Genomic DNA, 11,665 nt, shown 5'->3' with positions numbered 1-11,665 from the left:
CACTGTAAACTCGTATAACCCATATCTAGAAGTGAATGTTGTCTTGGGGATATCTTCTGTCCGTACCTTCAGTTGATGGTATCCCGATCTCAAATCAATCTTTGAAAATACCTTGGCTTGTGCGAGCTGGTCAAACAAATCATTTATCCGTGGCATCGGATATTTGTTTTTGATGGTGACCATATTGAGGGCTCGATAGTCTATACATAGTCTCAGTGTCCCATCCTTCTTCTTGGCGAACAACACTGGCGAACCCCATGGTTAGGAGCTGGCTCGAATAAATCCTTTGTCCAACAACTCCTTTATCTGCTTCTTCAACTCCACCAATTCTGAGGGTGCCATTCTATACGGCTTCTTATAGATTGGAGCGGTGCCAGGTGCTAGTTCAATGCTGAATTCTATCTCTCGGTCTGGTGGCATGCCTGGTAGTTCTTCAGGGAAAACATCAGGAAACTCGCATACCACTGGAACTTTTCTCAGTTCTGCAATGTCCATTTTGTTCAGTTTTGGTTGCTGTGATCGTGGCCTTTCTTGGGCGAAAACTCTTATCGTCTTGCCGTGATGGTGGGTGAGAATCACTGTCCGATTGAAACAGTCGATGAATCCTTTGTTGGTGGTCAACCAGTCCATCCCTAAAATGACATCCAGTCCTTTACTTTCCAACACGATGAGATTTGCGTGGAATTGTAGTCCTTCGAACTCAATGACCACTCCTTGGCAGTAACCCTGAGCGATTTGCTTATTTCCGGGGGACTTGATGATCATAGATTTTTCCAAGGGAAGTATCGGAAAACCATGTTGCGAAACAAAACTCTTCGAAACGAACGAATGGGAAGCTCCAGAATCAAACAAAACCGTGGCAGGTACTGTGTTGACAGGGAACGTACCGAGCACGATGTCTGGGGCATTCTGCGCTTCTTCCCTGGTCACATGGTTCAGGTGACCCTTCCTGTGGTTGTTGCTGGGGTTGAAGTTGTTGCGCTTGGGGGCTGGATTGTTTCCACCATTGTTCGGCTTGGGTGCCGAGTCTCTTGGCTTCGGGCACTGTTTAGCATAATGCCCTTGTTGACCACAAGCATAGCAGGTGACCCCTGGACGATATGTGTACTCCTTATCCCTGGCATGAAATTGTCCGACGGGCCTTGGCTCAGTAGTCGTGAATCTCCTTGCGTCTGTCCTCGGGACCTCAGTCTTGCCTCGGTTGCTGCGAGCAAGAGTCGTCTTGTCCCTCTTTCGCTTGCGGATATCTTCCAGACTACGGCGCTCATTCTCCAGGGTGATGGCCTTGTCCACCAGCGTCTTAAAATCCGGAAAGGTGTGCACGATCAGTTGGCATCTTAACGCTGGTGCCAGGCCGTCCAGGAATTTTTTTCCATCTTCTTGCTTTCTGTCATGTGCTTGTCGTAGGCATAACGAGACAGTTGGGTAAACTGGCCATTGTATTCTGTGACGGACATGCCTCTTTGCTTCAGGTCATCAAACTCTCTCTTCTTGATCTTTAGGATGCTCCTGGGGATGTGTGCCCCACGGAAGCCTTCCTTGAATTCTTCCCAGGTGATGTTGTGCTCCCTGGGATGCATGTGTAGGAAGTTTTCCCACCATGCTGTGGCTGCTCTAGTAAGGTAGTGTGGTGCATAAAGCACCTTCTCATGATCTGAGCACTGAGCAATAATCAGTTTCCTCTCAATCTCACGAAGCCAATCATCGGCTTCGAGCGGTCTATCGGTGTGAGCAAAAGTTGAGGGGCGAGTCTTCTGTAACTCAGATAACTTGGAATGTGGTTGATAGGGTTCACGGTGGTTCCCCATATTGATGACATGATTCATCATCTCTTGGTGCTGTTGCTGGCTTTGCTCGAAGAGACGGCATACTTGAGACAATGCTGCTTCGCTGTCTTGTTGGCTGGACTGACCCTGAGTGAAATTGTTGCTGGTCTGTGTCCCGTAAACCTCTTCTGGCTGATTGGACATAGAGCGAGTCCATGGGCGAGACATTTTTCCAGTCTGGGGGTATTATTTGCAAAACCCATGAGAAAACTGTGTAGCACAAGAGAAATCTCGCAAAGGCAATAATTAAAAGGCTTCAAGGTTTTCAAAGAAACACAAATGATTTTTCGCGGAGAAGAAGTGCTTAACATAAATCTTACATGCGAAAAGCAACACGCGATACAACACTCAGGATGCGCGTACACATCCTGACATGATATTAAAAACTAGCGTACTACTCCGGAAGGCAGCAAACACACCAATACAAACTAGCGTACAGATAAAACAACACATCATACAAGCAGGCATAACACGCGGCTACTCGGTGCTCTCAGTCGGAGATGGTGAAGATCTCCATCCCCTTGCCGATGGCAAGGCTCAGCGGTCCCGGAGAATCAACTTCCACCTCCTCTCTAGCTGGCTCCTAGCGCGCGATGCTGTGCTGCGGTGATAGTGCGGGGGCGACTGGTGGTAGAGCGTGTGCGGCCGGCGGTGTGGCTCTGACTGGAGTAGGAGCGATGACACGGTCGAACTCCTCAGTGGTAGGCAGACGGCGAGCAGTGGCCAAAACGGCCGGTGCATACGAGGCTGAAGACGAGACGAATGTCAGAGGCGGCGCCGTGTGGAGAAGCTCCTTCCTGCTGGCAGGACCGCCCCGGACTAAGTCCATGCGGGCAGCCACAAGATCATCTACGAGGTTGTCGAAAGACTCCTCCAGAGCCTTGAGATACTCCACAACCATCTCGATGGCCTCATCTCGTTCTCCCCGATGGCAGGCGAACGGATAGTGGCTGGTGTATGGCACATGGCATGGGAGGTAGCGGTAGCGACGAGTCTTCATCGTAGGAAGGATGTCCCGAAGGCGAGCTATCGCCTCACGGGCAGCCATCTGCATGGCATGCCTCTCCGTAGGCATGGCCCTTCCCACGAAACGGAAGTGGCGAGCAGCAGATCGTCCTCCCTTGAACTGCACCACAGCTTGGTGCATAGACACGTCGTCACTAAGCTTGTGCTGATAGAGTGTGAACTCCGGGCGAGCTGCTGGCCCGATCGCGAGCTTGGTGAGGGAGACGAGGAGCTTGACAAACCCCTCGGGCACGTTGGTGAACACTCGATTCTCACAGCTACTGCCAGCCATCTACAAAAGTAGGCAAAAATTCTGAGTAGTCATGTCATAAATTTATGATGACCAACAGAAAATAGCTACAACTGCAAAAATGCTGAAAAAGCACAAAAACGCTAATAACCGATTAGCGCTCGCACCTAGTGGCTTCCTACAGTCAGCCTGGCTCTGATACCAAGCTTGTCACGACCGGTTTTTCAATAAAATAATTATTGAGAGACCAATCCCTTTTACGGACCAGCGAGGAAGAATTCCTTCTCACTGGTAGACAATATCTTGGTCACAGAAGAAAAATACCAGGAGTACTAAATATAATACAAGGTTGAGCAGAGACTGCCCAACAATTTATTACATGCACGCCACTAAAACAATACGGCGGATAGGGTGGCAACTACTAACTCACGATAATAACGGTGGTGGAAATATCACCGCGAAGCGAGTGATATGATTCCAGAAGACTACAGCTCTTCGAGCGTCGGAGTGAGGCTCGAGGAGACTTATTGCGGGTGGCGGAAGCGTATACAATACAAGTGACCAATATCCGGGATCGCGCAGGACTGACTGGGACTCCTCTAGGCATCAGACGCGCTATCAAACTCTTCATCCAAGAGATCGCCTTCGTCAACATCTGGCCAAATCAACAAGCCAGGTGAGTACTATGAAAGTACTTGCAAGACAGTTCGGACATAAGATATAACAAATGTAAACATGAAGCACATGAACAAGTTAACCGGTGCGATCAGACATAGAGGTAATAAATACTGGGTGCCAAGCGAGGGTCTGAATGACGCCTCGAGCGGAAACTGCAGAATAGTAATACTGGTGCCAAACGAGTGTCTGAAAGACTCCTCGAGCGGAAAATGCGGAATAATAATACAGGTGCCAAGCGAGTGTCTGAAAGACTCCTCGAGCGGAAAATGCGGAATAATAATAATACAGGTACCAAACGAGTGTCTGAAAGACTCCTCGAGCGGAAAAATAATGCCACAGTCGGGCGTCGGGGCGACACCACATAAAGGGCTTATAACAGAAAATAAAGACAGTGCATGCCGCAGTCGGACGTCTGAGCGACATCACATAAAGGGCTTATATTTAAAGTGAGAAACGAGTACACGCCACAGTCGGACGTCTGCGCGACGTCTCATAAAGGGCTTATATTGTAGCTCAATAATACAATAGTTCGGGAACATAAATTTATCACAAGCATGAGACAAAAATAAAGTTAGTCCACCCACAGGAATAACAATAAATCTGGATTTACCACCTGAGATTGTTCACCGGGGGCAAGTTTTTTCCACGCGGATAGATATGGATACAATGTTTTCATTACTTGGTCATGGATACGATGATTTGTAAAGAATTGACTCTGCAGAGTTTGTACTTAACCACAGCCAACGGATTTCAGTAGTCACGGGGACTAGTTCCGTCTACGGTGTTTTGGAAGAAACACGTCTAACCAGTACACACCCAATTCAACCATCCGAAGCCAGGGATCACCCTCGGCAACGTTCAAGAAAAACCTTGACGGGGAGGCTACAACCTCGCGTAGCATGGGATCAAATTTCTATACGCGCGCTCTAAGGGGGTGCCCCCGCTCTCGGTCCCAACCGGAAACACCCATGCCCCCTGACCGGATGACTGGCTTTAATCCTGGGCCAAGGTACCATCATCCCGGCCTCTCTGTTTGGTGTGTACACGGAAAGAGGTCACCAACTTACTAAACCGCATCCTGGCAATGAGACATGTGGTAGCACGGAAGGGGGAAAGAACGATAACGTGGCTCTAACCACGTTAACGTCGGAGAAAGTCGGATGACGCAAGGCTGGTATGCTACAACAGTACCACCTTGCTTCCCTTCATGTCACCACATGATTAGGCCATCTCTCATCAGAGATCATCGCAACTTTGGAGCATGCGGGAAAAGAACGATAACGTGGCTCCAACCACGTTAACGTCGAAGAAAGTCGGATGACGCAAGGCTGGTATGCTACAACAGTACCACCTTTCTGCCCTTCATGTCACCACATGATTAGGCCACCTCTCATCAGAGGTCATCGCAACTTTGGAACACCCGGGTCGTTGCCTTACAAGCAACGAGGTATTTACCGACACTCATATGCCACGCACAAACTTTCACGGAAACATGCAAAACACCTGTCATATCAAATGTTCAAAACATGCTTGCCTGGTTTGGAGAAGTCGGAGTCTAGCTCGGCGAAGTTCGCGGCTCCGTCACCTCTTCCGGAACCTACGGCAATCACGAAACGGGTACTAACGTGAAAACCAATGGTGCACAGAAACTTTTCCAAATATTTTTCAAATAAATCCCATAAAAAACTAGACAAAATTTGAAGATTGTCAGAAAAAGAATCACTCAAAAATTCCTTTTTATTAAAAAGTTATAAAGGTTTCTGTCCAGGGACTTATCTGTAATGAAACAGAAAAGTTCCAGGGTTTTAACTGAGAAAACAGAAAACGGTTCGATTGGGAATGCGCAAGCGCAAAGGAGAAAACGTACCGAAGGCGTCAACAGAAAACGGTTCGAGGTGGAATAAAACAGAGGCTGACACGCGGGGTCCACATGTTAGGTTTGAAAAGCTCGCCGGCGCCCGAAGACTGCGGTGGACGCCGGCGTCGAACCACGGCGAGTTAGGAGAAACGGAGGGTACCAAGAGCTTCAGCGTCCTCTTCCGCGTCGGTGGGTGGTGGACTCGTCCAACGGGGAGCACCACGTCGACGGCGACACTTTCTCCGGCGGACGGCGGCTCGGGTGAGGATGGGGAACTCCGGTGGAGGGCTGCAAGCTTCAAATTGATGTGCGGGTCAGAAAGAGGGATGCATGGTGAAGCTACTGGTAAGAGAATGGAGGCGGAGGAGCACACAGGGGGGCGAATCGGGCTGGATCCCGTGGCGGGTCGCGGCGGCCGGAGTCGAGGAAGGAGACCTCCTCGGGGCTCTGCCAGTGGCTAGGCGTGCTCTAGGGGGAGTGCAGGGCTGGTGGGTGCTCGAGTTGAAGCTCGGGGCCTCTATTTATAGGCGGATCGACGGGGTGGCCGTGAACGGAGAATCTCCGGCGAGCGATTACGGCAGAGCAGTGGATTGGCAGGGGGTTTGAGCGGCCAGGCAGCATCAGTGGAGGTTACTGGAGTCGTTTTACGGTGTGGTGACCGCACGGGCTCGACGGCGGCAGAGAGCGCGCTCCGCGCCCTGCGGTTCATGACGAGGGTGGTCAGCGTGTTCGGGGGAGTGGAAGGCCACGCGGCGAGCTCCGGTGGTTTGGGCGGCGCTGGGTGGCATCGTCGGCGCCGTGTCTCCCGCTGGCGTCCGCAAAGCCGCCGCCGGCGTTGGTCACGGGGCGGCGCACCTTCTGCTGCTCGTCGCCGACGCCCGCAAGGCGCCAGGCGTTCGTGCTGTGCAGGAACAAGGGGGAGGGGACGAGGAGCAAGGCGACGCAGAGGCACTGGCGAGATCGACGTCCTTCTCTGAAGAAAACGACAGCAGGCCACTGACTGAATCTCTGAACTTTCTGAACTTGACATGACCATGCACTGCAGGTGTTCGACAGAGAGATTTTGCAATGAGATGAATTTTTCTGGAGCTGTAACTTGGTGAGATGACCACTCAATGCACCCAGAGGCTGCCTGATTTTACTTGGAATTTTTGGAGAAGGTTTTGAATGAATTTCACCAAATTTGACAAATCTGGCCCAAACTTGCAGCAAGTGTAGTTTGAAAATTTTGAACTGAAGACCAGTGGATCTTCATTGATCTTGGTTGAGGGTTCAAAGGACTAGGGAGGAGAGTTGGTTTGGGGGCAAAAATCAAAACAGAAAATGGAGTTCCTTTGTAAATCTCCAAGTAGTAGGATAGAAGACAGAAATTTTGTTTGAATAAGATTCAAATGGAAATGATCACATGGGGAGGTCCAACTTGCTGGATTTGATGCAGATCATGATCCAAAGGTGAGGGAAGGGTTAGGAGAGAGGATTTGCACTAAGGCCATGGCAAGAAGGAATTGTTGAAAGTGGCAAAGGAGTTTTCCAAAAGCCATAGTGCATTTCCAAAAAGATTTTTAAAAGTTGTTTTCCCCAAAAGAAAAACATTTGGTCTTGAGTCCAAATGAAAAGGAAGAACCTCCAAGACCAAAGACAGATCTTGGGTGAATCCAAATAAAACTTTTGCCATAAAAAAAATATTTGAGAGGGAGAGTTCTCTTAAAGGAAAAATTTAAATCACTCCCCTCAAGTCAAATAAAAATCTTTTTGAAAAATCCAAACAAAAACTTGGGTGTCACATGTAGTGTACCTTTATAGTCATCCAGTTACGTTGTGACCTTTGGTACACCCAAAGCACACCTACGGCATCCGGGAGTTACACGATCTCATGGTCTAAGGAAATGATACTTGACATTGGAAAAGTTCTAGCAAACGAACTACACGATCTTTGTGCTATGCTTAGGATTGGGTCTTGTCCATCACATCATTCTCCTAATGATGTGATCCCGTTATCAATGACATCCAATGTCCATAGTCAGGAAACCATGACCATCTGTTGATAAACGAGCTAGTCAACTAGAGGCTCACTAGGGACATGTTGTGGTCTATGTATTCACACATGTATTACGATTTCCGGATAACACAATTATAGCATGAACAATAGACAATTATCATGGACAAGGAAATATAATAATAACCATTTTATTATTGCCTCTAGGGCATATTTCCAACAGGCCTTTCATGTCATCCTGAGTGCCTTTGCCAAAAAAGATGGCAGATTTTTGTAAGTTTATGCGCTGACCCGACGCCTCCTCGTACCACCTCAAGATTTCCTTCAACTCCATCATGTTTTCCATTGATCCCTCCAGGAACACAATACTATCATCAGCGAACAATAAGTGAGTAACATTGGGGCCAATGCTCCCAAATGGCACTGCTTTGATTCTCTTCTCCTCTTGTGCTCTTTTGAGCAGCGCCGAAAACCCCTCCACACAGAACAAGAACAAATAGGGTGATAACGAGTCCCCTTGTCTCAGTCCACGAGAGGGAACAAAACCTCTAGATAAACCACCATTAAGCCTCACTGAGAATCTCGCCGATGTTACACATCGCATAATCATAGCAATCCATTGAGTATCAAAACCCACTCGATTCAAAACCTGCTCCAAAAATATCCATTCGACTCTATCATAAGCCTTCATCATGTCTAGCTTTACTACACACAGTGGCTTCTTTCTCTTCCTATTCCAAATGGCGTGCACACACTCATATGCCACAATGACATTATCCGTGATCAACCTCCCTGGCACAAAATCACTTTGTTGCTGCGAGATCAAAAGAGGAAGTGAGCCTTTTAATCTGTTTGCCAACACCTTTGTGGCTATTTTATAGAGCACATTACATAAACTGATCGGTCTGAATTGTGAAAGCAACTCCGGTGAGTTGATTTTCGGAATCATGACAATAACTGTATTGTTAAAACCCTCAGGTGCCGACACCCCGTTCAGAAAATCCTTCACTACCTTGCACACATCCTCCCTAACCAGAGACCAGTGTCTTAGGTAGAAGAGAGCTGGGAGCCCATCAGGTCCGGGTGCCTTAGTAGGGCCCATTTGGAATAAAGCTCTCTCAATATCATCATCAGAAAAGGCTGCCGTCAGCCTTTGATTCATCTCCGCCGTAACCAGTGGTACTATATTTTGTAACAGCACGTTGGCACCGGCCGACCCATCGGACAGGAACAGTCGCCCGTAGAAAGAGGCAGCAAGTTCCCTCATATCCTCGTCCATAGTGTAGCGAGATCCATCCTCCCGCCGAAGCGCTCTAATGGTATTTTTTTCTCTTTCTGTGTGTAGCTCTGTTTTGGAAATATTTGGTGTTTTGATCACCGGCCTTAAGCCAGTCCACCCGGGAACGCTGACGGTAGAACAACTCCTCCCTCGCATAGATTTCTCTCAACTTCTCCTCAATGGCATGGGTTTCCAGTGAACACCCCATCACCGCTGCCTTAGTTTTGGCCGCAACAAGCTGGGATTTGAGCTTACTAATTTGACGTCGGATTGATCCAAAGATTGCCCTGGCCCAACGCTGCATGGAGCTTGCTACCCGGCCCAATCGCTGCATGCATGCTTGCAGCCCTTGCGCTCCCACATTCGACGCGGCCCAAGCTTCAGCCACCATATCATCATAAGTCTCATGCCTAGTCCACGCCTCCTCAAAGCGGAAGGGTCTATCACCCGCTGGTCTACGGGTAGGAGCCGTCTCCATGTCCCGAATCAGCAGCGCCTGGTGATCAGACTCCTCAGTCATCACATGCTCAACCGTCGTCTCAGGGAAGAGATCAACAAAACTCTCATTACATGTTGCTCTGTCCAGCCTGACTTGAACGTTTTCAGCTCCATCTCGTTTATTATCCCACGTGTAAGGATATCCCAAAAACCAAGATCCACTAGACCGCAGTCGGCCAAGCAATCTCTGAAGTCTTCCATTTGCGCAAAACTCCTATTGTTTCCCCCAAGTTGGTCAGTCTGGAACATAGCCTCATTGAAGTCTCCTGCAAAAATCCATGGGAGATTGTCTTGAGCTCTCAAATATCGAATTGCGTCCCACCATTTCTTACGTAGCTCCGTTCTTGGCTCCCCATAGAATCCAGTGAATCTACAGGTTTTACCTTCCCAAGTTATTGCTGCATCAACAAAATATTGGCTCCATGGCCGCAAATTAACCTGCACACTCTCCCTCCACCACAAAGCTAGACCTCCACTCCTTCCTTGACAATCTATTGCCATGCCACATCTGAACCCTAGACTCCATTTCAATCTCACCATCGCCCTTGCTTTCTTCTTTGTTTCACATAAGAATACCACCGCTGGGTTGTAGGACCGTATCAGATCCCTGAGTTCGCCCACTATCGAGTCCAACCCCAGTTCTCGACAGTTCCAGGCCAGAAGATTCATTGTGTCCGGCGGCCCTGTTCGAGAGGGTCCGCTGCTTGATTATCTCTGTCTTGGATGCGATCAAACACTGAGGCCATTTTGCGCCTCATCTCGCGAATGAACTCATCCTCACTGCCCAACCTCTCTGCATTGCCTTTAGAAATCCACACCTGCCTCAGCCTCCGCTTTCTATTTCCATCCTCTCTCCATGCATACGGACCCGAGCGGTGATCCTCTCTTGAATCCCTCCTGTCCTTCCTCATGTAATAGCCCCTACGCCTTTCCCGATTCCCATGCATGTCGGGCCCCCCCCAGTGGGTCGACCCGACCCGATTGTGCATGGTACCCCTTAGAGCTTCCATGCTCAAAATTCTTGCTTGGGCCATTTCTTTTATCCTGGCTCCTTCGTCCCCACTCCGTCTCCCTGTGCCCTCCCTTCTGACTTTCTTCCTGCTGCTCCATTAATTTGGTTCTAAGATCGCTTTCTCGTCGAGCTTCAAGACTCTCCCTGAGATCACGGCCCCGAGGCGTATCAGTTTTGTCTCTTGCTTTGTTTGGGCTAGACACCTCTACCCCGTTGTGTTCTCTGTGTTCCCCCGTTCTCCCATCTGAGGTACGAGAAAAGTCAGGTTGCAAGTTCCTCTTAGTGGGCAAGTCACGGACTTTAGGGCACTCGCTGTTGTTCCTTGCAGCCTCACCAGTGTGAGAGCCACCAAAGCTATTGTTGCTGCTGGTCGCAGCCGTCACCGATCCATCCTTACCAAAGTTATTTCTTCTCGGAGACGCCCTCAGCCAGCCCCCCCCATTGCAGCGTCGAGTCAACAGGAGGCTCACACTCTCCTCCAACATGAACCAGCCTCCCACAATCAAAACAAAAGTGCGGGATCTTCTCATAATAGAAATCAAACCATGTCTTCTCCTTATCGTCCTTCTTCTTCTTCAAAAAGATTCCTCTGACTAGTGGTTCAAAAACCGAGATCTTTGTTCGAACTCTAAAACTCTGTCCTCTAGCCAGGCCTTCCTTGTCCACATCAACCCTGACCGTCTCTCCCAACCAATCCCCCAAGGCTCTACCAAAAGCTTCGGTCCTCTTATCAGGCGGCAGGTCCGAGATCCTCACCCAAACATCAATTTTATCAAAGATCATCTCTGACGGCCTCTTGTCGCCTTCATACTTTTTCATCACCATCACACTGAAATCAAATTGCCACGGGCCATTGTGGATGACATGCCTGTAATCCCCTTCTGACCCAAAATGAACTTCAAAAATATTAGGCCCAATCTCAGCGAACTTTGCTTCCCGGTGCAGACCCCAAGCCCTTGGCATGGTTTTCTCAACTACAGACATCTTCATTGGTCGGGGAGAACAAACCTTGCCCACAGCAGACCATCGGTAATCTTTACGGACCTGTGGATTTGGATCTTCAAAAAACAAAGCCTTCCTCTTCCTTGTCCATGAGTACCATGCCACCTAACCTCGCTGAAAGGCTTGCAGCCGGATCCGGCGTCTTGCTCTCCGCAGGGGACTTGCTAGTCTCCCTACTAGCGGATGCTCCATCCTTCCTCGCCAGTGGCGTAGCCGCCGCCGCTGCAGATGGGGTCGGTGTAGATCTGTTTGCCTTAGCCG

At 49.2% G+C, this 11,665-nt stretch overlaps 1 protein-coding gene across 1 annotated transcript; it reads right to left on the bottom strand.

The window, feature by feature from the left end:
* Positions 1-10,804: 10,804 nt before the first annotated feature.
* On the bottom strand, positions 10,805-11,392 carry LOC109766496 (uncharacterized). The gene has a single exon (XM_020325273.1). It carries the CDS (start codon positions 11,390-11,392, stop codon positions 10,805-10,807), a length of 588 nt encoding a protein of 195 aa, XP_020180862.1.
* Positions 11,393-11,665: the final 273 nt, after the last annotated feature.

The sequence above is a fragment of the Aegilops tauschii genome, chromosome 2 (assembly GCF_002575655.3).
Source record: "Aegilops tauschii subsp. strangulata cultivar AL8/78 chromosome 2, Aet v6.0, whole genome shotgun sequence".
Classification (NCBI taxonomy): Eukaryota; Viridiplantae; Streptophyta; class Magnoliopsida; order Poales; family Poaceae; genus Aegilops; species Aegilops tauschii.
This window is presented reverse-complemented; position numbering and strand designations above follow the sequence as displayed.